The 27,100-nt window shown below is 46.9% G+C and overlaps 1 protein-coding gene and 1 pseudogene across 1 annotated transcript in view; one reads left to right on the top strand and one right to left on the bottom strand.

The window, feature by feature from the left end:
• Positions 1-27,100, bottom strand: part of NPAS2 (neuronal PAS domain protein 2) — a 249,044-nt gene that overhangs the window by 37,620 nt on the left and 184,324 nt on the right. Inside the window, exons 7-12 of the mRNA XM_055539452.1 lie at positions 24,223-24,343; positions 22,905-23,018; positions 6,194-6,312; positions 5,238-5,320; positions 4,390-4,496; positions 123-270 (exon numbers count right to left, since the gene is read on the bottom strand). Coding sequence (XP_055395427.1) covers positions 123-270; positions 4,390-4,496; positions 5,238-5,320; positions 6,194-6,312; positions 22,905-23,018; positions 24,223-24,343 — 692 coding nt within the window. The remainder of the gene's footprint in view (positions 1-122; positions 271-4,389; positions 4,497-5,237; positions 5,321-6,193; positions 6,313-22,904; positions 23,019-24,222; positions 24,344-27,100) is intronic.
• Positions 2,797-3,211, top strand: LOC129622791 (dynein light chain 1, cytoplasmic-like; annotated as a pseudogene).

Here is a 27,100-nt window from a genome sequence, read left to right as displayed (position 1 = left end):
GTCCTGCTGCAGAACTCAGGGGGCTCACTCCTCAGAACTGGGGACCCCTAAGGATACTGGGGCTCCAAGCCACCTGCTGGGGACCCCTAAGGATGCCCACCCTCCCAGCCCCTGGCCCGCACCTGACCACCGAGTGTGTGCACACGATGAACTCGGGCTTGGAGTTCCACTGGTGGTAGGTGATGTAGTAGTGGGTCTGGAGCCAAATCCACTGCTGGCCTTTGGTCAGAAACCTGTAGCAGCACGACTTCCCTTTGCCAAACTGCATCACTGTGAGTGGAAGACGGAGTCAGCGCATAACCAGTGTTAAGACACAAGGACCCTTTCCTCCCACAGTCACTTTTAACAACACCAGCTTTCAAAATGACAGTGGTCATTTCTCCAGTAGCGATGGCTCTTAAGTGACCATCAACCGCCACGTGTAAAGTAGAGAGCTGGTGGGAAGTTGCTACATAACACAGGGAGCCCAGCTCGGTGCTCTGTGATTGACCTAGAGGAGTGGGATGGGGGCGGGGAGGGAGGCTCACGAGGGAGGGGACATGTATTTAATTATGGCTGATTTGAGTTGCTGTACAGCAGAAATCAACACAACAACATGGTAAAGTAATCTCCCTCCACTTGAGAAACAAATTTAAAAAGAAGATCACAGGAAATGGTCAAGAATTCTGAAACAATGGAGGGATGATCCTCCTGCTTCCCCAAATGCTCAAAAGCTTAAGAGAGCCTTAAATCTGGGCAGAATCTTCAACTGGGAGTTTAATTAAGGCAACAATTCCATTCACCATTGCAATGAAAAGAATAAAATACTTAGGAATATATCTACCTGAAGAAACAAAAGACCTATATATATAAAACTATAAAACACTGGAGAAAGAAATCAAAGAGGACACAAATAGATGGAGAAATATACCGTGTTCATGGATCAGAAGAATCAATACAGTGAAAATGAGTATACTACCCAAAGCAATCTATAGATTCAAAGCAATCTTCAGATTCAGTGCAATCCCTATCAGGCTACCAACAGTATTTTTCAGAGAACTAGAACAAATAATTTCACAATTTGCATGGAAATACAAAAAACCTCAAATAGCCAAAGCAATCTTGAGAAAGAAGAATGGAACTGGAGGAATCAACCTGCCTGACTTCAGTCTCTACTACAAAGCCAGAGTCATCAAGACAGTGTGTACTGGCACAAAGACAGAAATATAGATCAATGGAACAAAATAGAAAGACCAGAAATAAACCCACGCACCTATGGACACCTTATCTTTGACAAAGGAGGCAAGAATATACAATGGAGAAAAAACAATCTCTTTAACAAGTGGTGCTGGGAAAACTGGTCAACCACTTGTAAAAGAATGAAACTAGATCACTTTCTAACACCATACACAAAAATAAACTCAAAATGGATTAAAGATCTAAATGTAAGACCAGAAACTATAAAACTTCTAGAGGAAAACATAGGCAAAACACTCTCCGACATAAACCACAGCAGGATCCTCTATGACCCACCTCCCAGAATATTGGAAATAAAAGCAAAAATAAACAAATGGGACCTAATTAAAATTAAAAGCTTCTGTACAACAAAGGAAACTATAAGCAAGGTAAAAAACAGCCTTCAGAATGGGAGAAATAGCAAATGAAGCAATGGACAAAGAATTAATCTCAAAAATATACAAGCAACTCCTGCAGCTCAATTCCAGAAAAATAAACAACCCAATCAAAAAATGGGCCAAAGAACTAAACAGACATTTCTCCAAAGAAGACATACATATGGCTAACAAACACATGAAAAGATGCTCAACATCACTCATTATCAGAGAAATGCAAATCAAAACCACAATGAGGTACCATTTCACGCCAGTCAGAATGGCTGCTATCCAAAAGTCTACAAGCAATAAATGCTGGAGAGGGTGTGGAGAAAAGGGAACCCTCTTACACTGTTGGTGGGAATGCAAACTAGTACAGCCACTATGGAGAACAGTGTGGAGATTCCTTAAAAAACTGGAAATAGAACTGCCTTATGACCCTGCAATCCCACTGCTGGGCATACACACTGAGGAAACCAGAATTGAAAGAGACACGTGTACCCCAATGTTCATTGCAGCACTGTTTATAATAGCCAGGACATGGAAGCAACCTAGATGTCCATCAGCAGATGAATAGATAAGCAAGCTGTGGTACATATACACAATGGACTATTACTCAGCCATTAAAAAGAATAATTTGAATCAGTTCTAATGAGGTGGATGAAACTGGAGCCTATTATACAAAGTGAAGTAAGCCAGAAAGAAAAACACCAATACAGTATACTAACGCATATATATGGAATTTAGAAAGATGGTAATGATAACCCTGTATGCAAGATAGCAAAAGAGACACAGATGTATAGAACAGTCTTTTGGACCCTGTGGGAAAGGGGGGGGGGATGATTTGGGAGAATGGCATTAAAACATGTAAATTATCACATGTGAAACGAATCGCCAGTCCAGGTTCGATGCAGGATACAGGATGCTCGGGGCTGGTGCACTGGAATGACCCAGAGGGATGGGATGGGGAGGGAGCTGGGAGGGGGGTTCAGGATGGGGAACACATGTACACCCATGGCGGATTCATGTCAATGTATGGCAAAACCAATACAATATTGTAAAGTTGATTAAAAAAAAAAAAAGAAGCCGTGGTTTTCGAGATGCGCCACGGCTTTGGTAGCGACCGCCTCTCTATTTGGGCATGCGCTTCACGAGCCCCTCCCCTAGGAGACCGTTGCAGTCGGCCAGCCCCTGCTCCTTGGTAACCATGTGTGACCAAAAGGCCACGATCAAGAATGCCGATATGCTGGAGGAGATGCAACAGGACTTGGTGGAGTGTGCTACTCAGGCATTGGAGAAATATAATATAGAGAAGGACATTGCGACCCATATCAAGAAGGAGTTTGACAAGAAGCACAACCCCACCTGGCACTGCATCATGGGGAGGATGTGACACATGAAACCAAACACTTCATCTACTTCTACCTGGGCCAAGTGGCCATTCTCCTGTTCAAATCTGGTTAAAAGCATGGACTGTGCCACACAGCCAGTGATCCATCCAAAAACAAGGACTGCAGCCTAAATTCCAAATACCAGAGACTGTGGTCTTCAGCCTTGCCTCAGGGAACACTTCCATCTTTGAACCTTTATGGTGTTTTGTACAGGGCATTCTCTGTACTAGTTTGTGGTTATTAAGCAATTACAAAACATCTTATATTTGTATTTATTTTCTATTCCATACCTCTCTGCCCCATGTTTTTTCTTTTCAAAATCCATTCCTTTAAAGAGATAAATCTGTTGAAGAAGTGTGCATTAAAAAAAAAAAAAGCCCTGGTTTTCCTGGGGCTCACCATCCTGCTGCAGCTGGAGCTGTCTTTGGAGTTGTGGGAGAGACCATCCAGACGCTGGGAGAACTGGACCGAAAACAGACCTGACAGCCAGCAGCCTCTGGACGGATGCTCTGGCTGCCAGGCAGCTGAGCATCCTTGGTCTACATGGCTCTATATAGAGGATCAGCCACAGGGGCTTCCACCGCAGACCACCACGCAGGGCTCCTATGGTTAAGTTGTGGCTTCCTTGGGGGTACCCAGTACACACAGATGCTGCTGGGTTAGGCCTGGGCAGGGCAGAAAGCTGGACCACGGATCCAGAAAAGAGGAGCAGCTGGGGTGCACTGTCTCAGTGCCTGGATTTTAGCTCCTCTTTACATGCTAGCGGTCAAGAGAAAGCCTAACCAGGAGACCAAAGCGACAAAAGGAGGCAATGAATCTGCCAATAAAATAATATTTGTGGGACTTCCCTGGTGGTCCAGTGGTTAAGAATCTACCTGCCAATCCAGGGGACACAGGTTTGATCCCTGGTCTGGGAAGATTCGACATTCCATGGGGCAATTAAGCTCCATGAGGCGCAACTACTGAAGCCCGTGTGCCCAAGAGCGTGTGCTTTGCAACCAGAGAAGCCATGGAAATGAGAAGTCCGAGTACCACAGCTAGAGAGTAGCCCCCGCTTGCCATAACCAGAGAAAGCCCCCAAATAAATAAATAAAATAATAGTTATCAGACTACTTAAAAAGCAAAAAAAGATCAAATAGTTTGCATTGCTGAGGGGAGCTGGGAAGGGGCTGGGGGAGGAAGCACACAGATCAAAGTCAATGCCAGGTGCAAACAAAACACATGGGAATCTAGACAAGGATCTCCAACAAGGACCACAACTTGATCGTCTCAGAGAAGGCAAAATTCTTGGCCTCAGAAGAAACCAAGTAATACGTCGACTTGCAGAGCCTACGAGTCCCGCGGTCAGGGCTGCAGGGAGAGAATGGAGGTCCCGGGAGGGGAGCTGGTTGGTTGGCAGGGGTACTCACGGTGCTGGTGGCACCTGGCTAGGAGCTCCAGGTCATCCACGTGGTAGTAGTCGTAGCCCGAGGTTCCCAGGACTTCAAAAGGCAGGTACCCTATGATAGGAGGGGCTCTGCAAGGACAGTTGGTAGGGGGTCTTCATCAGCCCTGCGGGCTTCCTGTAGTGGCCAATCCAGGGCAGTTTGCATGTTTCTTGATCAACCCAGGGGCCTCATTTCTCAAGAATAAGCACAGAAAAAAACCATTTGGCAATGGTCAAAACCAGAGAGGCGGTGTTTTCCAAAGTGCTCACATTTTTTGGCATTAGACCCTTGGTTCCCTCGACCTAAACTGGCCCCAGTGATCACAAATATTATTACTGCTGAATAATTAAAAACAGCTATGCATGGAGTCAGCCCAATTCTAAAGTGTCATAAAAAAAATCAAAGGGCAGGAAGGGGAGATTGTTAGTTCTTCAACTGTGAAAAAATGTAACACAAGAAAGATAGAAGATTGGTCTAAAGGGAGGGAAGGGTGTTGAAGGAAATAAAATGAGAGCTACCTTCACATCTTGCCTTGCCTAATGGGAGCTGGCGAGGGTCCCGAGTGGGGTGGGGGTGGGGCAGGTGGGGGTGTCCCAGAGATGTCTCCAGCAGGGGTGTGTGGCTCTCCTGAGATGCTCTGACCCAACCCAGGACATATCCACAGATGGGACAAATGCAGTGGAGGGAGATCCCAGACCTTTGGCCAGCAAGCACTTTCCCCACCACAAGAGAGGACCAGGTCTGAATTCTGTCCCCCAAGGAGAGCCTGGCTCCTGGAAGTAAGTGTTTGAAAAAACACCCAACCCAAATGTGTTTTTCTTTTCACAAACCTGTGATCCAGAAATAAAAATTTCCATTCCAAGCTATGCCTTGAAGTGAATTCCTCTAAAGGTTCGTCAACGATGCACATTTCCTGTATTGAAAGGGAGGAAAAATATGACTCGGGGTGCCAGATTCTCACCCCCCACCCCTGGTTGTGTCAAGAACGCATGGTCGGCAACAGAAGTTAAAAGCACTTAGAGCAAGTTTCCAGTTGTGTTGGACCAAACCTCCTCATCAGCAGCTAATTTCGGTATTAGCGGCTGCTAAATTTATTTCACGAGCTGGGAAAAAGGTCTGAGAGCCAAAATGTCATACCCCTCCCTTCCTATCATCTAGACATGTGGTAAACACATGGAAAATGGCTTTTCATCTGAATTTGAATGAGTAACTTAACTCAACATTCACCCCATCTAAAGGAAAGAAATTACAGATGGGAGTCCGGAGCTCTGTCTGACAGGTTTTACCTCTGCCCGCGCTGATTGGTGTCAACATACATGTGAAGAGTAGGAAGGTTTAGAGAGTTCTGGAAGACCCTTTTCTGCCCCAGTGATTCACTGCCTTCAAACAAAATCCCCTCAAGGAGGGCATGGCTACCCACTCCAGTATTCTTGCCTGGAGAATCCCATGGACAGAGGATGCTGGCGGGCTACAGTCCATGAAGTCCAAAAGACGGGCTTTCCAGGTAAAGACTGTGCCTGCAATCTAGGAGACCCGGATTTGATTTCTGTGTCAGGAAGATCCCCTGGAGAAGGGAATGGCTACCCGTTCTGGTATTTTTAGGAAACTGAGGCTTGGGGAAAGAGTTTGTGGGGCTGTTGCTGTACAGAAATCAGATACTGAACATTTTCAGAGTCGGTGATGAGCTCATTGAAATCTTCTTTCACAGAAAGACGAGGAATTACCTGCCACACAAGGTGACTTGGGGGTCCTTGTTCCGCAAGATAAATTCTCTCTGGGTACTTGCCTTTAAGAACTGTGGTGTGGCCAGGCGAACGGTGGCGATGAAGCAGACTTCTTTCCCCAAGGGCACTCGGCAGGGCCTTGAAAGGGCGCCATCAAAGCCATTACAAGAGGGGCTGGGCACTGGTGGAGGGGAGGAGACACAGGTCAGCCCTAGCTGGTGTGGGGCCAGCCCCGCCGGGCACCACCGAGCGGCCTCAGGTCCATCAGCCGTTTCATTCTCACAGCAACTTGGGGATGTCAAGTGCTATTCTTACCCCCACTGTATGGGAACCTGAGGCTCAGACTGGGAAGCATTGGGCACAAGGCCAGACAGAGCTGGAATTTGAGTCAGTAACGCACAACTAGGGCTTCCCAGGTGGCTCAGTGGTAAAGAATCCACCTGCCAGTGCAGGAGATGTGGGTTCGATCCCTGGGTCAGGAAGATGCCCTGGAGGAGGAAATGGCAACCCACTCCAGTATTCTTGCCTGGAAAATCCCATGGACAGAGGACCCTGGTGGGCTACTGTCCATGGGGTCACAGAGAGTCGGATGTGACGTAGTGACTAAACAACAACACACAACTCTGCCTCCCACGGCCACTAGTCCTGCAGCCATGGAGGTTACTGTGCTGGGAAAAAATCCTCTGCCAGACCAGCACACAGCCCCACAATGCAGGAGGGTCTGGACGCGCACATCAGCTCGTGTGTTAAGGGTGAGCTGCATTGTTAGACAGTGTTCTGATACTGACGGGCTCAGGGGAAGTATGGTGGCTCAGATGGTAAAGAATCTGCCTGCAATGCAGGACACCCAGGTTCGATCCCTGGGTTGAGGAGATTCCCTGGAGAAGGGAATGCTACCCATTCCAGTATTCTTGCCTGGAGAATCCCATGGACAGAGGAGCCTGGTTGAGCATGAGCTATAGTCCACTGAGTCACAAAGAGCTGGACATGACTAAGTAACCAATACTACTACTACTACAGGGGAACCAGTGGGTCTTGACCCTGGGTTGGCCTTCCTGGGATTCAAGAGATTGTGCCCTGAACCACCTCAGAGCCCAGGCTGATGTAGGACTTGACTGAGGAGATAGCTCAGGATTCACAGTGACCCCCCCAGTTACACAGCATCCACAACAGAACTCACTGCCCAGGTGACAAAACCCATTCATTGTGTCTTATGTGTTCTCACAGGCCGGGAAGGCTGGCTTTCCTCATCCTATAAATGAGGAACCCAAGGTCTAGGAGGCTTGTGTATATTAACTGAGCTCACTCAGATTTGAAATGGTGGAGCAGGGTTTCCACCCAGGTCTTAGGACTTCAAGTCCTTGTTCTAACAGGACGGAGAAGGGGCTGTTCTGGGCTCCAGCCCACCATGATGCTGAGGCCAGGCCCCCAGAGGCCTGGGGGAGATACGACTTGGCATTACTAGCCATCTCCCTAGGAGCAGTACACCTGTCTTCAGGGTGACTGTGAAAAACGGCTTTACCTTCCAGAGAAAACTTCTTGCTATTTTCAGTGGAGTTTGTTGGGTGGAAGAAAGAGTTCAATAGGAGAAATGTCAACCTATCAGGTACATGGAATTCTCTCCAGATTCCCCAGAACCAGATACACGATTGCCCCCAGCCCAGATCAGCTACTTCAGAAACTAGGGGTGAAGCCTGGGCAGCAACACTTTATAAAGTTTCCCCAGAGACTTCCCTGGTGGTCCAGCCCACACTTTCAATGCAGGGGTCGTGGGTTTGATCAGGAACTAAGATCCTGCATGCCATGCAGCCAAAACTTTTTAAAAAATAAAATAAAATTGAGTCTTAAAAAGTCATTAAAAAATTAAATTTTTTCTTTATTTTCTTAAAGTTTTTATTGAATTTGTTACAATATTGCTTCTGTTTTATGTTTTGATTTTTTTTTTTTTGGTCAAGAGGCACGTAGGATATTAGTTCCCCAACCAGGGATCAAACCTGCAACCCTGGACTGGAAGGTCAAATCTTAACCATGGACAGGGAAAGCCCATAAAATGTTTCTTTAAAAAAACAAAAAAACCTCCCCCAATTTACTAACATGCAGCCAGGGTTGAGGATTATTATTCTAGATAATCTACATTACCTCTTTCTTTTTAAAATGTAGTTGATTATATCCTGCATATTTCTGAGCTTGTAGATTAAGACATAGCCATGTTTTCCAATTTGAGAACATAAAAAGCATCATAAAACTGTTTTCTGAAAAGAAATCTGTAAGACTCTCTTTGGCTTTCCAGTAATTTTTTGTTTTCTATGTTTACAGGTTTCTAAGTGAATCCATCTATACTGGGTCTTCTATCTATAGTGGTCGGCTACCCACCAACAGGAACACACTCATTTTACCAAACATAGCCTCTGAATGCCTTCACATAAATACTAATAAATGTTTCCAAACACGAATATAAAGTGAGGAAAACAAAACAGAGTGGGCCTGAGAGAATTTACATCTGTCGGTCTCTGGCTTAGATCATTGCAGATTAATTTGTCGGGTGGGCCAAGGAAGTCACCAAGGGAAAGGAAAACAAGTCCACACAAGGGAAGGGTCTGCAGATGTGAACATCTGCGTCATTAAAAAAAAAGACATTTAAAATTTTCCCAGATGTGAAAGATCCTCTCTGCCTGAATCTAGAGACATTGCCTGCCAGATAAAAACCTAATAAAATCATCTCTTCTCTTTCAGAAAAGCAAGACCTTCCAAACGAACATCTGAGGACATCCCAAGAATTTAAGAGAAAATCTCTATACTATGACCTGGTCTTCCCAGTGGTGCAATGATAAGGAATCTGCCTGCCTGGGCCAGGAGACATAGTTTGATCCCTGGGTTGGGAAGATCCCCTGGAGTAGGAAATGGCAACCCACTCCAGTATTCTCGCCTAGAGAATTCCATGGACAGAGGAGCCTGGTGGGCTACAGTTCATGGGGTTGCAGAGTCAGACAATAACCCGCACACACACAAACCACAAACTAGCTTGAGTGACCTTTTCGACTGCTAAATTCATGTCAGTAAGCACCTCCCTGGGTGATTTACTGTGAGGAGGAAGGGGTAGTGAACACCAGCCCCCAATAACTTCTTCGAGGGGTAGAGCCTTGGATCGTGGACAAGAAATGGGTGTTTTGCAGACCTTGCCGTTGGCCTGACTGCCTCCCAAGGTGGTTTTTACCAGTCCTCTTATCACTTTGAAGGCTTTAAAGAAGAAAATGCACCCCAGGAGGGATGTCTCATGATTGCTCAGAGTCTGCACTTGATAAGTTGGATACTTTACAGAGGGGCTTGAAACTGAACAAACTCCTTTTCTAAACAAGCTTCCACCCCCAGAAGCCTTAAGCAGATGAAGTCTTGAGCAAAGGTGAAAATAAATGAAGACGAAGTTGTAACAGAGGGCAAGGAGAAAAGCTTGGGGGAAACCAGGGGGAAGAAGACACTGTCCGCGTTTTGTGAATGGAAAGCCTCTGAAATGACTTGTCCTCCCAGCATGAGCTTTCTCACATATTCTAGAGTCAACAGAAGGAGGCTGTGCCCAGGGACCTCTGAGTAATAGGGAACACTTAGAGTAACTTCTCTGGCACTTCCCAAGGTGGTTGAAAAACATTAATTAAGGACTTAATTAGTTGTTTCAACTTCAGTCAGAGGAAAAAATAGATCTAATTACACTTGGCTTCAAGAGCCTCTCAGAAGGATTCACCACTCAAGGAAGGCAAAGTCCTGTCTTATCAGATTTGTGTCCCTTTCCAGACTTCTCCTTTCCCTGCCACCAGCAAACACACAGCACTAACCGACGACAGATATGGAAGTGATTAATTCCTGCCCCACATCCCAGAGTCAGTCAACAGTGGTCTGAGTACAATCCTGTGAATCATTGCAGGGTGGCCTCATTTTCATCGTTTTGTTTGAGATGTATTATTCACAAAAACATCTTACCCCATTTATATCCTGTGTAATAATAAAACCCAGTACACTATCAAAAGATAAGTCATTTTGTGGTTATTTGCCATTTAAAATTACCCAGTATTTCTTTGCATCCCATTAACACAAATAATCAAAGAATGACTTGTTTTCATCTGTAACAAACCGATTTCTTGTGTGCGGGGACTGTAATATATTAGTAGTAGTGTTAGTTGGTCAGTCGTGTCTGACTCTTTGTGATCCCATGGACTGTAGCCCACCAGGCTGCATGAATTCTCCAGGCAAGAATACTGGAATCGATTGCCATTCCCTTCTCCAGAAGATCTTCCTGATCCAGGGATCGAACCCTGGTCTCCTGCGTAATGGACTAGAGTCATATTTAATTGTGAACTCTGCCTCCTCATACAACATATTAGGAAATAGTCCCCGAAATCAGTACTGAACTTTGGTGGTGGTGGTTTGGTGGTTTAGTCGCCAAGTCATGTCTGACTCTTGCGACCCCATGGATTGTAGCCTGCCAGACTCCTCTGTCCATGGGATTCTTCAGGCAAGAATACTGGAGTGGGTAACCATTTCCTTCTCCAGCGGATCTTCCCCACCCAGGAATTGAACCCAGGTCTTCTTCATTGCAGACAGATTCTTTACCAACTGAGCTAGGAGGGAAGCCCCTCTGAACTTTGCATCAGATGTAAAGGAGATTCTGGGTACTATAACTAGATTATTTTGAGGAAAACAATTATTCCCAACTGATTTAGTATCAGTATGTTCTCTAATTGAGAACATGTTCACCAAATTATATTTTTTAGTTATTTTCTGTACATTTTATAGAAAATGTACATGTTCTGTGTATGGGCTTCCTTGCTGGCTCTGTGGTAAAGAATCCATCTGCCAGTCAGGAGATGTGGGATCGATTCCTGGGTCAGAAAGATCCCCTGGAGGAGGAAATGGCAACCCACTCCAGTATTCTTGCCTGGAGAATCCCATGGACAGAGAAGCCTGGTGGGCTACAGTTCATGGGGTCCCAGAGAGTCGGACACAACTTAGCAACTAAACAACAATGTGTTCTGTGTATAGTGAATAAATAACTCCTATAGTATCAAAAAAATAAGTGATCTTAATAAAAAACCCAAAGCTGAAGAGCTAGCTTTCCCCACAGTGGGAACTGGGGCAGTGGTGGGTTTTGGGTGGGGCTGGTTCTGTCTCCAGCTCTGAGCAGGAGTCTTGCCCACACGTTTACTCAATGACTCTCTCTCCAGATGATCTTCCACCTCACACTGCACCACAGCTTAAAGTCCAATCTGGGAAGAGACCTTCAGATCCTAACCAGCAATTGATGCGCAGACCTTGAGACTCCTGGTTGGCTTCCCTTCCGCAGCCCAGCCTGCTGCTACTGGTGGCCTGTGGGCTGTGGGAGGCTGGCCCACGACACGGTTCTGGTTCCAGGGTGCTCGGGCTGGCTCACTGCCCTCTGAGGCATTAACACTGGTCAGAAGGACGCCTGGGTGAGAAGCAGCCGCAAACCAGCACGCACAGGCATCACGGCTCTGCGGAAAACAGCCAGGCACCTGTCATGGGCCTCATGCTTGGGGAGATGCAGGATGTTGAAAGGATCAAGGAGTTATCAAGTCCCTTCTTTGCTCACGGATCGTTCAGCACTGAAGTCTCTGATTTCAGAGATCCTGAAAGAATTTTTCCTTGGGCTCAAATTCTCAGGATTCCAAAACCAAGAGAAGCCCAAGGTTCAATGGAGGACAATATTAGTGCATATACAGGGAGTCTAGAAGGATGAACCTGTCTGCAGGGCAGCAATGGAGATGCAGACTAGAGAACAGACTTATGGAAATGGTGGGGGAGGAGAGGGTGGGATGGACTGAGAGAGGAACATCCAAACACACGCACCACCATCTGTAAGACAGACAGCCGGCGGGAGTTTGCTGCATGATGCAGGGAGCTCTAACCCGTGCTCTGTGTCAGCCCAGAGACATGGGATGGGAAGGGGATGGGGGGATGTTCAAGGGGGAGGGGACGTATGTATACCTATGGTGATTCATGTTGGTGGATAACAGAAACCAACACAATATTGTAAAGCAATTATCCTCCAATTAATAATAAAAAAATTTTTTTAAAAAAGAATGATGATGTCTTGGCATCTGGGGTTGTCTTCCCAGTCTGCCTGATGACAGAGGTGAGCCCCCCAAATCAGTCATGACAAGGAGATAAGGATGCTGTGGGGGCAGGGAGACCTGGGGGGGGGGCAGGACAAGAACTTGCTTCCGAAGGGCAAGATGGAGGAAGTGGGTGACAGGGAGGGTCAGCCAAGTAAGAAAGAGAGAAAGAGGAACTTGTCTCCTCAGCATCGATTCAGCCATCAGGACTGCACCGTGGAGAATTTGGATCAGAGATGGCCTGCCGACGATAACTTAGTTGCAGTAGCTGTAGGAAAATGCAGTATAGTCCACAAGTGTTAGCTGCTCAGTTGTGTCTGACTCTTTGCAACCCCATGGACTGTAGCCTTCCAGGCTCCTCTGTCCATGGGATTCTCCAGGCAAGAATACTGGAGTGGGTTGCCATTTCCTTCTCCAGGAGGTCTTCCCAACTCAGGGATCGAAAGCATGTCTCTTGTGTCTCTGGCATCAGCAGGTGGATTCTTTACCACTGTGCCACCAGGGAAGCCCACAAGTACACAGGCAGAGTGACAAATAGCTTTCCCCGCACTTCTTGGAACAAACGAAAAAAAAAGCTGGTAGGTGTCTGGGAAGACGTGAAATAGACAGTGAGAAGGTTTGTTAAAGGAACAACGAGGTCCCTAAGTTTCATTTGCAATGAACATCCACAACGTTCAGGCTGGAGTGTTAGAATGTGGAGGGAATTTTTCTGCGCTTTCATGAGAAATCATGTCCTGCTAATTACTCGCTCTTTCCAGACTCTCTTTCTCTCTTCACAGCATCCTTCCCATGATGTGCTGTAAAAAGTAGACCGGGCTCTCAGAGCAGTGGCAAAAGAATGCTGTGTGGTTTTTAGCCTGGACCTCCACCCAACTTGCTGGGGGTAATGCGTGGTTTCTTCTTTTTCTTCTGCCAGTTCTGTCTGGCATGTGGAAAAATGATATCAGAGAAAGACTGAGAGCCACATGAGGGAGCCGGGGGTCTGCAGTGTGCTGGACTGAAAAAAAAATCACCTAATGGGCAAATACAAGTCTTAATTGAATTTCTCCTCTCTCCTGGTATTCATCAATTAAAAGGAATATTTCTCAGGGCCAGAAACTTGTGAGGGTATAAACAAGATCTCCCCCAGATGGTTAGCCTGATCATAGGGTGCTTGGGGAAGTGAACAGGCCCTCGTCCCATCCTCCAAGTGCGTATCTTGTGTGTTTTAATCACAATTATTGCACAACCCGTACAAAGTTCCCTGCAGTCAGGGCTGAAATAAGCAGAGAGATGGGGCTGATAATGGTTCTGACCATTCCTCACCACTCCATCTTATTAGATGCTCACACAGGACGATGCCCTTGGGTAACAATTTGTTCTTGATTGTGAACTTGATTCCTTTGCAATCTAATCTGGCAGCACTGATCTTTCAGGAGAAGGATGCTGTACATCCCTGTGCAGTGGAAGGGATACTGTTTCTTACTCTTGGGGGCCTGGGACAGAGAGATCAGACTTCCCTCCAGGAAGCTGTCCTTTAGTGTGAAATGCACGTCCCCACTACCAGTGAGGTCTGGCGGGCAGGTGGCTGGTTGCCTTCACTGAGATGTCTCAATTAGTTCAGCTTAGGAGAAAAACCAAAGAAATGAAAATCCCCAAACCGCAAAGGCAGAAAAGGAGGCAACCTACAGAAACCCCACGGAACAGACCGGCATCAAGTGTCGAAAGCTGGAAAGCATGCACTGCTCCAACATTTCAAATCTGTTTGTGCGGTGAGAGTGCCTGACAAGTTGCTTCAGTCATGTCCAGTTCTTTGCAACTCCATGGACTGTAGCTCACCAGGCTCCTCCGTCCATGGGATTCTCCAGGCAAAGAACACTGGAGTAGGTTGCCATGCCCTTCTCCAGGGGATCTTCCCAACCCAGGGATGGAACCTGCGTCCCTTATGTCTTCTGCATTGGCAGACAAGTTCTTTATCTCTAGCGCCATCCGGGAAGCCCCATGGTTAGAGGGGAGTAGGTGAAATGAAGGCAGGGAAACTTGCACCCTCTGCCGTGTGGTTTGTGGAAAACCCAGAGTGGAATGTTTGCTGAGGATGACCTATTTGGAGCTGCACCAGCCACTTCTGAAACACTGCTTTCTGGATTTCAGTCCGAAGCACAGTGAGATCCAAATCTGGGGGTGGAGGTTGGGCTCCCAGGGAGGACAGCCTACTTCCTGGCATCAGGTTCTTTCAGGAATTGAGACCTGCCTCTTAGGACCCCTTCCAGCAAAGACTGCTCCTACACTTTTGAAACTCACCGGGGCAGTTCCTCCCCAATCAGTGTGTGGGGCTGGGCAGCAGGGCTTGGTTAGGGGTTGGGGGGGTATTTATTTGAAAGCATTAAAAAAAAAAAAATCTGTGACCAGACAAACATAGCCCCAGATGAAGTGATTTTGTTTCAACTCTATTCTGGAAACAGTGGGCAGAGCAGAGGTGGCCCGGAGGCTGCTCTGACCAACAGTTCACCCCGGGGCTCCAAGCCACAGGGCCAGGGTCACAGAGTGGACTTTTTATGGGGACAGGATGAGACAAGCGGTTCTATTGCCCAGCTCAGATTCCTTCTGGAAGCTTCTCACGGAGTAGGATAGAAACTGCCCCCAAGTGAAACAATTCGAAGAAAATGACTGATACTTTCTTGTCTCATTTCCTGACACAGCGGTCTTCACAGTGATTAAAAATCTAGGTTAAAGATGGGAAGTCCTGTCTGCCCTGCCCTCTGTCCCCTAGAACATCTGTGGCAAATGATGGAGTCCCAAGGAGTGACCAAGACATGCCATTTTGCTCAAGTATTTGGGCTTCTCGGGTGGCTCTAGTGGTAAAAAGAAAAGAAAAAAAAAACCTGCCTGCCAATGCAGGAGACGTTAGCGATGTGGGTTCCATCCCTGGGTTGGGAAGATCCCCTGGAGAAGGGAATGGCAACCCACTCCAGTATACTTGCCTGGGAAATCCCATGGACAGAAAAGCCTGACTGGCTACAGTCCATGGGGTCGCAAAAGAGCTGGACACGAAGTGACTTAGTACACAGCCCATTTAGGCAACAGTTGGTACATTAGTGTCCATGGGTGGGGAGGAGGAAATGTAGCACAATGGATGTGTGAACCTGGAAACATCCGGTCAGAGGGTTCAAGCTTGTCAACAGACCCAGGGTGCTCTGTCCGCCCCTCTTCCAGCCTCCCAGGGTCACAGAGCCAGAGGATCTGAGCAGGTAAGCAGACGGCATCTTCATCGACATGACGTATGGGTCTCCTCTCCGGCTCGGTGCCAGCCTTTCTCCCCTGCCCTGCACTCCACACATGTCACTGGGGGCCTTTTGCCTTAAGGCCCCAGGGTTCCTATGGATACAAGCCTGGGGAAGCAGTCAGCGCCTGTCAGCCTAGGTTCCATCAGATGGTTGGTGAGACAAGCTCTAGGCTGGGAGAGGGTGTCAGGGATGGTTCTCAGAGTGGGGTGGCAGGGGCAAGCGAGGGACCTGAGAAGGATGTCAGGAAGGGGGCCACTGGCCTCCCAACACCTGGAGAGCCCAAGTGGGAAGGGAGCTCAATGGGGAGAGAATGGACCAACGTCCCTGACCACTCAGCACTCGTCAGTAGGCCTGCCCGTGTAGACAGCTCACAGGGCACCGGAAGGTACACACTCCACTTCACCCAGCACACATGAAAGTGGATTTCAACTTCACTTTGGGTTTAAGGCCAGAGACATGGCAAGAGCCTTCCAGGAAGCTGCCCTCCATCTCTGGAGGGTACTCTGGGCTCTGTCAAGGAGTACTCTGTCCTCAGCTCACCTGGAGTCACAAGTCTTTGGCCTAAATCCTGGCTCCTCCCCCACCACCTGTGTGTCCAGGGCCGAGGATTTGGAGCCTCAGTCTACATCAACCTGCCTCTATCAGGTACATACATATGTGCCAGGTATGGACTCTGTGGGCCCAGGAAGGGTGGTGATGAGTCCACAGGTGAGTAAATTCAGTACTGCCTCTGTCCAGGTATCAAAAAAGAATTCACCAGGGACTTCCTGTGGGTTCAGTAGTTGGTAATCTGCCTGCCAATGTAGGGGATACAGGTTCAATCCCTGGTCCGGGAAGATCTCACATGCCTTGGGACAGCTGAGCCTGCGGACCACAACTACTGGGCCAGCGCTCTAGAGCCTGTGCTCTGCAACAAGAGAGGCCACAGCAATGAGAAGCCCAGGCCTGCAGCAAAAAGCAAGCCCTGCTCATCGCAGAGAAAACCCGCCCGCATCAGTGAAGACCCAGTGCAGCCAAAGTTAAATAAACATAAACACAAATTAAAAAAAACAAATAGAATCAGACAATGCTCCTCAAATTAGTCAGCCCTACAGAAATAATAGGACTTTTCATGGTAATGGACCCAAGTCGGGTTTCCTATATATTAACAGTTCCTCAAAGTATGAGCTGCTGCTGCTGCTGCTGCTAAGTTGCTTCAGTCGTGTCCAACTCTATGTCACCCCATAGACGGCAGCCCACCAGGCTCCCCCATCCCTGGGATTCTCCAGTCAAGAACACTGGAGTGGGTTGCCATTTCCTTCTCCAATGCGTGAAAGTGAAAAGTGAAAGTGAAGTTGCTCAGTCATGTCTGACTCTTAGCAACCCCAAGGACTGCAGCCCACCAGGCCCCTCCGTCCGTGGAATTTTCCAGGCAAGAGTACTGGAGTGGGGTGCCACTGCCTTCTCCGCAAAGTATGAACAGGTATTCGATTAAAATAAAACTGATGTTAACTGATGTCATCCCTTCTACCCTTTATATATTGCTCTTACCCTGTGCCTGCCTGGGACCTTGGGGAAGTTGCGTGGGGTGGCCTGTATAATAATTATGTTTCTGTATTTGATGTTTTGAATTTGGGGGCAGGGCTGAGCTAGAGGGACTGCTCCTCTCAGGGTCAGACAACTCCTAGAGATAGTAAACCTCTCACTTCTGGTGTACTTTTCAGATGCAAACCAATCTATCCAGTGCTCATACCCCCCAAACATCTCCATCTCGCTCTCATACTCTGAGCCACTCTCCACCTGCCCAAATCACACCAGGACCAGGCAATGGGGACAGCCCTTAACCCCAAGTTGTTAGGTTGCTCAGTCGTGTCCAGCTCTTTTGTGACCCTCAAGGACTACAGCCCACCAGGCTTCTCTGTCCATAGAATTTCCCAGGCAAGAATACTAGAGTGGGTTGTCATTTCCTTCTCCAGGGGAGATTCCCAACCCGGGGATCGAACCCTCATCTCCTGCATTGGCCGGCAGACTCTTCCCTGATGAGCCACCAGGGAAACCCTTACCCCCCAAAGCCTGCTGAAATTATTCAAACCAGCCAAGCCCAAGCTCTGCTCTTTTCCACAGAAACCATGCTAGAGGCCCTCACCCACATTTCATCAGCCTGCTCTGCTCCTGGCCTGCCCTGGAGCGTCTCGTGGTGTGCAGGTCTAGGGACCTGTGAGTATAAACCTGTTCCTTCATCACAGTCCATGCCATGTCTGTGTGTCTGCATTTGACTTAAGTCTAAGGCACTCTTAAACATTCTGGTACCTAAACATCCAGGACACCTGATGTGTACAGGAACAAACATTGTGGACCTACAGGATGCTAGATGCCAGGGAGAGGCCTGTGTTTGCATTTAAATGTGCAATTTCCAGCTAGATTTGTAGGGAGCAGCAAAGCACTGAAGTTAAGAATATGAGTTCTGGGTTAGATTTGCTCTGAACGTGGATTCCACATGTCCCAGCTGTGCGCTTGAGACTTAACTCTCTTATGTATCAATTTCCTCCTCTGTTAAGACGGAATGATGCCATATATCTGGAGAAAACTATAATTTGAAAAGGTACATACACCCCAGCCTTCCCTGGTGGCTAAGTGGTAAAGATTCTGCCTGCCAATGCAGGAAACCCAGGTTCAATCCCCGATCCGAGAAGATCCCATATGACATGAAGCAGCTAAGCCCGTGTGCCACAACTATTGGGCCTGGGAGCTGCAATTACTGAGCGCACACGCCACATCTACTGATGTCTGCCCTAGAGCCTGTGCTCCGCAACGAGAAGCCACTGCACTGAGAAGCCTGGGTATCACAACTAGAGGGTGGCCCGCACTAGCTGCAACCAGAGAAAAACCCGTGCAGCAATGAATACCCAGCACAGCCAAAAAAACAAAAACCAAAAACTACTCAGGCATAAGAAGAATGAAATAATGCCATTTGCAGCAACATGGATGGACCTAGAGATTATCATACTGAGTGAACTGAGTCAAAGACAAATATCAAATGATATCACTCATCTGTGGAATCTAAAAAGAAAAAGATACAAATGAATTTATTTACAAAACAGAAACAGACTCACTGACTTAGAAAACAAACTTATGGTTACCAAAAGGGAAATCTGGTGGTGGGGAGGAATAAATTAGGAGTTTGAGACTAACATATACACACTAGTGCATATAAAAGAGATAACCAACAAGGACCTACTGTATAGCACAAAAAATAATACTCAGTATTTTGTAATAATCTATAAGGGAAAAGAATCTGAAAAAGTATATATATATTCATATATAGGGATTCCTTGGTGACTCAGATGGTAAAGAATCTGCCTGAAATGTGAGAGACTTGGGTTCAATCCCTGGGTTGAGAAGATACTCTGCAGAAGGGAATAGCTACCCATTCCAGTATTCTTGCCTGGAGAATTTCATGGACAGAGGAGCCTGGTGAGCTACAGTCCATGGGATTCCAAGGAGTTGGACACGACTGAGCAACTAACACTTTCACTTTTAATATTCATACATATATCCATACATATTTAATACATATATGCACATATATGTGTGTGCTCAGTCCCTCAGCTGTGTTTGACTCTATGCAACCCCATGGCCCACCGGGCTCTTCTGTCCATGGGATTTCCCAGGCAAGAATACTGGAGTGGGTTGCCATTTCCTTCTCCAGGGGATCTTTCTGACCCAGGGATCCAACCTGCATCTCTTGTATCTCCTGCGCTGGCAGGAGGATTTTCTTTACCACTAGCACCAGCTGGGATGTACATATACATACATATATGTATTACTCAATCACTGTGCTGCACACCGGAAACCAACATAACATTGTGAATCAACTAATCTTCAATTTTAAAAAATATAGGATAATGCCATTAGGACAATCTCAAGAGACTGCTGCCAGGATTCAATGAGATGACCAATGTCAGGACTGAGCCCAGGGCCTGGTGCTAAGGAAACCTTCCTAAGATGAGCTGTTTTGTTATTCCATTATTTCATGTTTATTGACAAGTAAACCTACAGAACCAAATTTGAATGGTTTCTTAACATTAAGCCTTACTTGAGAGATAAAAAATGGCTGGATGTGACTGCATAGGGTTCCATCTCAGAAATTCATTCATCTGACATATTTTGCTGTTTTAATCTGAGTAAGAATTAGATTTCAGCTTTTCCACAATTACATTTGGAGACTCTTTTTTCAAGAAAAACCCCCTAACTTTGGTTTGTTTAGCAAGCTCTGGAAAGACACACTGGTTTTAGATCCTTGGTTTAAAATTTTCCACTTTGTGTGCTGTGTGTTTTTAGCAGTAACAGTTTCAAAAAAAAAAAAAAAAATCACACATGATTTCCACACATTGTTTCAGGCAAACAAACATTGTCTCAACTTGAAAATAAAACCTTTTTGGTTAAAAAAAATGAAAAGTCTCAGGTATTCTCAATGAAGCCAGGCTACTTCCCTGAAACCCTCTAAAATGTGATAAATGACAGGAAGCTTCAAAGCAGTGTTCAGTAGCCTCTTAATGAGAGTTGTGGAAATGTAAATTCACAGGATAACACTGCTCACCAGCCAATCACAACCCGGAACCCTTCATTCAGCATGTGCGCTGTTGTCATGGAGACACATGGGAGCAGCATCCCAGAATTTCCATAGTCTTGGCACTCTGGGGGCCCTTCCTTACATGCAGCCAATGGGGATAAGCTGCTACCCCAGCAGGTGGCATTATGGCCACTGCACACATTTTAAGCAACATCCAAGCCAACACTTATATTAATTCAAGGACAGAGTTGCCTGGAAGAGCTCTGTAAGCAAGAGGAGTGTCATTAAAATTCCTATGCAGAGCAGCGATGGAGATGTACACATAGAGAACAGACTTATGGACAAGGGTTAGGGGAGGAAGGAGAGGGTAAGGTGAATGGAGAAAGTAGCATGGAAGCATGTTGCTTCAGTCGTGTCTGACCCTTTAAGACCCATGAACTGTAGCCAGACAGGTTCCTCTGGAGAGGGTAGCATAGAAGCATACACACTATCAAATGTAAAATAGATAGCCAATGGAAATTCGTTGTGTGACTCAGGGAAGTGAAACTAGGGCTCTGTAACAAACTAGAGGGCTGGGAAAAGGTGGGAGGTAGGAGGGAGGTTCAAGAGGGAGGGGACATATGTACACCGATGGCTAATTCATGTTGATGTATGACAGAAATCAAACCAATATTGTAAAGCAACTATCCTTCAATAAAAATAAACAAATTTTTAAAATTCCTATGCAAACATTGGACTTTCGGATTTCAACGGGACAGTTTCTCCAAGTCAAAGTCCCTTTGTATATGAACCCCAAGACTCTTTTCCTTCTGCTCAGTCCCAGCCCCACTCTCAGGTCTCCTGAACTAGAATCTTCCAGTGACATCCAGGGAATCTGCACGGTAACAAGCTCCCTTGCCCAGGGAACCACGGGCACCAGGCTGGCACCAAATTGACTGTCATGGGGCACCTCTTGGGTCAGTTTCTTTACTTAGTTGTGTGGTTTATTATGCTTGTATCCCATGTGGTTCAGGAAAGCCTCTCAGATGAGTCAGGTTAGAGGTGGGCAAGCCTGGGCTTCACCCTGATTTGCCCAGATTTAGAGGTTCCCTGGAGCTTTCCTGGTGGCTCAGATGGTAAAGAACTCGTCTGCAAGTAAGGAGACCTGGGTTTGATTCCTGGGTCAGGAAGATCCCCTGGAGAAGGGAATGGCAACCCACTCCAGTATTCTTGCCTGGAGAATCCTATAGACAAAGAAGGCTGGAGGGCTACAATTCATAACATTGCAAAGAGTTAGACATGACTGAGCAACTAACACACACACACACACACACACACACACACACACACTGGGGAAGGCTGACCTGCTACCACTTCCAACCACTCAAACATCCTGAGCCCTGGGAATGGGGGAGCTTCTCAGAAGGGCCCTAAATTGGCCATGGAGCCCATCATCCAGGAATCAGCCCTGAATGCTGGGCCTGGAGGATTATGCTGTTTAGCAAATTGTTGCAGCCTTTTAAGCAAATCCTGTATGTTTATGCAAATAACATACAACAGGGATCTACTGAGACTGGAGGAGACATCCTGGTGAGCTCAGCATTAGGACTCAGGGTCACAACTCTGGCTGCTTCTATTGGAAACTCTGGGACTAATTCGATGGGGGTGATGGACTTGACCATGGGTCAGAGCCAACAGCAAGCGAAGCGGCACAAGTCAGGGGGTCATCAGTCCCCCCATCATTCACCTGCCCACCCCTCCTTCCCATCGCCCCTCATCTTTCTGTATTTGTTTCCATGTGCTTTCTCCTTCCGTCTGCTCTCTTTTCACCATTTCCTATGAACACTGCTTTCTGTTTTTTCCTCCCATCTTTGCTGTTTTATGAAATGCTAGAGCTTTCAAAATTAGGTGTTTTGTGTTGGGTTTTGAGGACTGGCCACCCTGAGCTGGGCTCCTCAATGGGGGCTGTGTGCTGGGGCTTGTGTTTCTGAATCTCTGGCATCAGGCCTGTATTCTCATTTTGGGGTCAAAAGTAAAACAGAGGGTTTAAGTCTAATTGAGAGTTTAGACACAGTGAGTTATCTGGGTCATTCCAGAAAGCATCATTTTACTGCTTGGCTTATGCGGTTTGATAATTCATCTAATGGAGGTGGGCGGCTCCTTATAAAAGGACCATGTCCAGATTGAACACGAGGCCCCTGTGAAAAGTTAGTCACTCAGTCATGTCTGCCTCTTTGCGACCCCACAGACTGTAGCCCGCTAAGGCTCCTCTGTCCATAGGATTTCCCAGGCAAGAATACGAAGGTGGATAGCCATTCCTTTTTCCAGGGGATCTTTCCAACCCAGAAATCAAACATGGTCTCCCACTTTGCAGGCAGATTCTTCACCCTCTGAGCCACCAGGGAAGCCCAGAAGGCCCATGAAAGCCCCGAAGGCCCACGGACTGAAGCTATGAAAACAGGCTCTAGGCACTTCTGTATAAAGGAGGATAAAAATGCAGCCGCCAAGGTTATGCATCCTCGTGTCCCGGTGAAGCCCTGTTTAGCTGTGTGTAGGCTGAGCCTGTTCTTTATTAACTGCTGTTTGTTTCTCGCAGCACAGAACTACTCCATTAGCCTGAAAATAAATAAATGAATAATGTGCCTTTTGGCGGCACTTATTGCGCTGGCGTAAACAGGCGTGGGGGCGTGTTCTTCCCGAACGGGCGATACCCATTTACGAGCAACAGAAGCACATCCTTGGAGCACAGAAATCCACATGCAAATGCGGAAGGCACATCTTCTCCCTGCTCCCCGCCACGGCGATACTCTCGCCCCCCTGGGCAGGTCCCCGCACTTGTATGACAATGAATGCTTACCATTGTTGTAAGAGCGAAAATTTCCTACAAATTTTATGTATTCGTAAGTTGGAAATTCCTTTGGGTTCAAGCTGCCTCTGAGAAGATGGCAATAAAACTCTAAATCGTTGTCAGCTGGGCCGTTAAAGGAAAAAAAGGAGAGAAAGGGAATAAAAGCATTACGCCAATGATTCTAGACTAAACAAGCAGCATCGTGGGAAACTCACAGGGTCTGGTCAACACATGGCCGGGCTAGTGGTCTCCTTACAGCTGACTTTCGGACATGGTTTTATAAACTTGACAACATAGGATTTTCCGCTCCATAGTTTATAGATAGTTTGCATCCCGTACTCGGAGCCAATTAGTCTTAATTTAATCACAGATGTCTGCGGTTGGTTCTGTCGGCATTGATTAGTTCTGGTCGTTTTCATATGGTATGTTAAAATAAAGCTGCTCACATAGGGCTGCTCTCTTTAATTTAATCTTTCCACTTTGCTTTGAAGGAAAATCAGATGTACAACAGGACAAATTATTCATGGAAAAGGAACTAAGGCTTGAATAGGTATAAGGCTCTGTTACTATCATCATCAAAGAACGTGCTTCATTAAGTGACCAGGCCAGCTTTCTTTTTTTTTTTTTTTTTAATTTTATTTTATTTTTAAACTTTACATAATTGTATTAGTTTTGCCAAATATCAAAATGAATCCGCCACAGGTATACATGTGTTCCCCATCCTTTTCTATCCGAGTTGCTGATTTTGATAAAAACTTTAAAATTCCGCAAAATCTGCAAATGTATATAAATAATCAGACGACGGCCTCAGAAGAGAGTTTTGACCTAATTATTGTTTTTAGTTGGTTACTTAGTATCATACAAATCTAGTTTTCTAGCGTCCTCCAAAATAAACAGATTATTCAGTGATTTTTGTATCCTTTATTACTAAAAGGCTCTCATATAAAAAAAGGTAATCTCTTGTTATCACATGCAAAACAAAGTTATTATTCTAAAGCTCTGTGGTTTTCAAAATTTCCACATAAAAGTTCAATGTCTTACATATTCCAAACTCCGGTTTTAGCTTTAAACTTAAAATATACCTCTAAGGATCTTGGATATGTTCTGAGTCACAAGGAAAATTATTTTTAAAATTAGTCCTCCCTTCTTAATTCATTCTAACTTCCTTTCTCCCATCAAAGTGCTAACGAGGCCCAACCCTGCTTAGCTTCTGAGATCAGACTAGATCGGGCGCCTTAAGGGTGGTATGGCTGTAGACTCTTAACTTTCCTTTCTAATATAAGATCCTTATCTTTCTCTCTCATAAAACCAGTGAAGTTAAACTTACATTTTAAGTATTCTGGGGAAGGGGCGTCCGTCACAAGCATATGGGAAGAGAGCATTTTATAGACTTCCGAGTGTTCTTGCTCTGGAAGGAAATTTAACAAATTCTGATCCATGACATCCGACTGGAAAAGAAAAGAACAAAGGTACACACTCCACGAAGATGGAAAACAAAAGCAAGAGCAGAAACTGAACCTTCCTGACGACTCAGAACTGACTTCTGAAATGAGAAGCTCCAGATCTGATTCTCTGTGGAGACTCTGTGGTCATGAATTGTCATCGAGAAGGCTTTACTCGCTCAAATGCAAACGCACTATTGCCCATGGGCCCGAGAAAGAATTCAGACTTAGGCCAGACAAACATGAAGAGGAGCCTTGTGTGCCGAGACTCCCAAGTTCTAGCGGGGGCCCTGTGGCTGACGCGGAGCCCCAGCATGAGGCCAGCCACTCCGGTGAAGCACCTTGAAGAGTGCAGGGTTCCTCCTCTGACCTTCAGGCCAGCAAACAGCTGCCTTCTCAAGGCAGCTAATCTAAGGAATTGTACTTTTTCTTCTGAAGACCTGGGCACCCGTGGACACAAATCCAATAGAGCCTGGACCCAGTGCTGTCCACCAGAGTGGTCTGTGATGATAGAAGTGGTCTGTAACCTGCGCTGGCCACTAGGGAAGCCATGAGCCACATGGCTTCTGAGCACTTGAAATGGGGCTAGTGTGACTGAAGACATTTTTGTAGCCACCCCTTGGGAGCTTAGTTCCCCAATCAGGGATTGAATTGGGGCTCTGGCAATGAAAGTACTAAGTCCTAACTACCAGACCACCAGGGAAATCCCCCAAAGACAGAATTTTTAATTGTATTTAATTATTCTAATTGAAATGTAAATAACCCCATGTGGTCAGAGCACACGGGGTGATTTAAATTTATGGTGGCTAGTGGTAAAGAATCTGCCTGCCAATCAATGCAGGGATTTAAGAAACCCAGGTTTGATCCCTGGGTTGGGAAGATCCCCTGGAGGAGGGCATGGCAACCCACTCCAGTATTCTTGCCTGGAGAATCTCATGGACAGAGAAGCCTGGTGGGCTACAGTCCATAGGGTTGCAGAGTTGGACATGACTGAGGTGACTGAGCACAGCACAGTGTGTGGCCAGTACAGGTGGGAGACGACAGAGGGGAGAGAGAGGAGACAGGCGTGCCTCCGTCCCTCCCTAAACTCATCCCCGCCTACAGCGTCAAGCATGGGCTGTATATACTCTCACATTTGTACAGGCAGGCAGCTCGCTCTCAGGAGCCCTGGCTTAACCTTCCAACTGGCTCCCAGAGGCCCCTGGGGACTGCGGGTCCACACACACACCCAGTGCCATATCCTCCTCCCACCGTGTTCCTCTCCCCACGTGCAGTGTTGCTAGGCAGTCACCTGCCCACACCCGACACACAGCAGCATCTCTGACCTCTCTCTATCCAACATCCAAACGCTGTGAGATTTTCCTCCCTCAAATTCTCTCATATCCAAGAGACTGTCATACTGAGTGAAGTAAGTCAGACAGAGAAGGAGAAATATGGTATGACATCCCTTAGAGGAGGAATCTTCAATGAAATGATACAATGAAGTTACTTACAAAACAGAAAGAGACTCACAGATTTAGAGAATGAACTTGTGGTTGCCAGAAGGATGTGGGGAAGGGACAGTTAGGGAGTTTGGGAAGAACAGATACGCACAGCTATATTTTAAATGGATCACCAGCAAGGACCTACTGTAGAGCACAGGGAACTCTGCTCAGTGTTGTGTGGCAGCCTGGCTGGGAGGGGAGTTTGGGGGAGAACGGATACATGTATATGTATGGCTGAGCCCCTTGGCTTTCCACCTGAAACTATCACAACATTGTTAATTGGCTATAAAATGAAAGTGAAGTCACTCAGTCGTGTCTGACTCTTTGCAACCCCATGGACCGTAGCCCGCCATGCTCCTCCATCCATGGGATTCTCCAGGCAAGAGTACTGGAGTGGGTTGCCCTTTCCTTCTCCAGGGGATCTTCCAACCCAGGGATCGAACCCGGGTCTCCCGCATTGTAGGCAGACGCTTTACCCTCTGAGCCACCAGGGAAATCCAATCGGCTATACCCCAATACAAAATAAAAAGTTAATAAAGTTTCTGTCAGATCCACTCCTTTCTTTCTCTATGGCCTCCACCCTCATCCAAACCATCATCTCTGGCGAATGGCCAGACTGGTCTTCCCACATCAACTTTTGTCCTCTGCCCAATTTGTACTCTGCCAGCAACACGACTGAGTGACTTCACTTTCACTTTTCACTTTCATGCATTGGAGAAGGAAATGGCAACCCACTCCAGTGTTCTTGCCTGGAGAATCCCAGGGATGGGGGAGCCGGGTGGGCTGCCGTCTATGGGGTCACACAGAGTCGGGCACGACTGAAGCGACTTAGCAGCAGCAGCAGCAGCAGCAGCAGCAGCAGCAGCAGCAGCCTTGTTTCAGATCAAGTCACCATCTTGCTTAAATCCTTTCGTTGGCTTCTGACTGTCCGACTGCTCCCGGGACAAGCCCAAATACCTTGATTCACTCATCAGGCTCTGCTCAGCACACCCTCTGTCCCTAGACCTTCTCCAGCCCCTCAAACTGTCCTTTCTCCAGGTTGCCAGCTGTGCCCATCCTCTGGGACTCCCCCCAGGCTGCTCCCCCAGGCTGGAACATTCTACACCCTCTCCTGGTGCTCCGTAACTCCCGCGCATCCTGTGGGTCCCGGCTTTGAAGTCATCTCTCCTGAGAAAGTGCCCGTGACAGCCCCGCACTCTCAACAGGACCCACGTCTCACCCTTGCTCCTCTGGCCACTGTATCTGTGTCATCTGTACCCGCCGGGGAAGGCCCCGTCTT

Source organism: Bubalus kerabau, chromosome 11, assembly GCF_029407905.1.
Source record: "Bubalus kerabau isolate K-KA32 ecotype Philippines breed swamp buffalo chromosome 11, PCC_UOA_SB_1v2, whole genome shotgun sequence".
In the NCBI taxonomy this organism is placed as follows: domain Eukaryota; kingdom Metazoa; phylum Chordata; class Mammalia; order Artiodactyla; family Bovidae; genus Bubalus; species Bubalus kerabau.
Note: the sequence above shows the minus strand (reverse complement) of the source record. Positions and strands in the feature narration are given on the sequence as shown.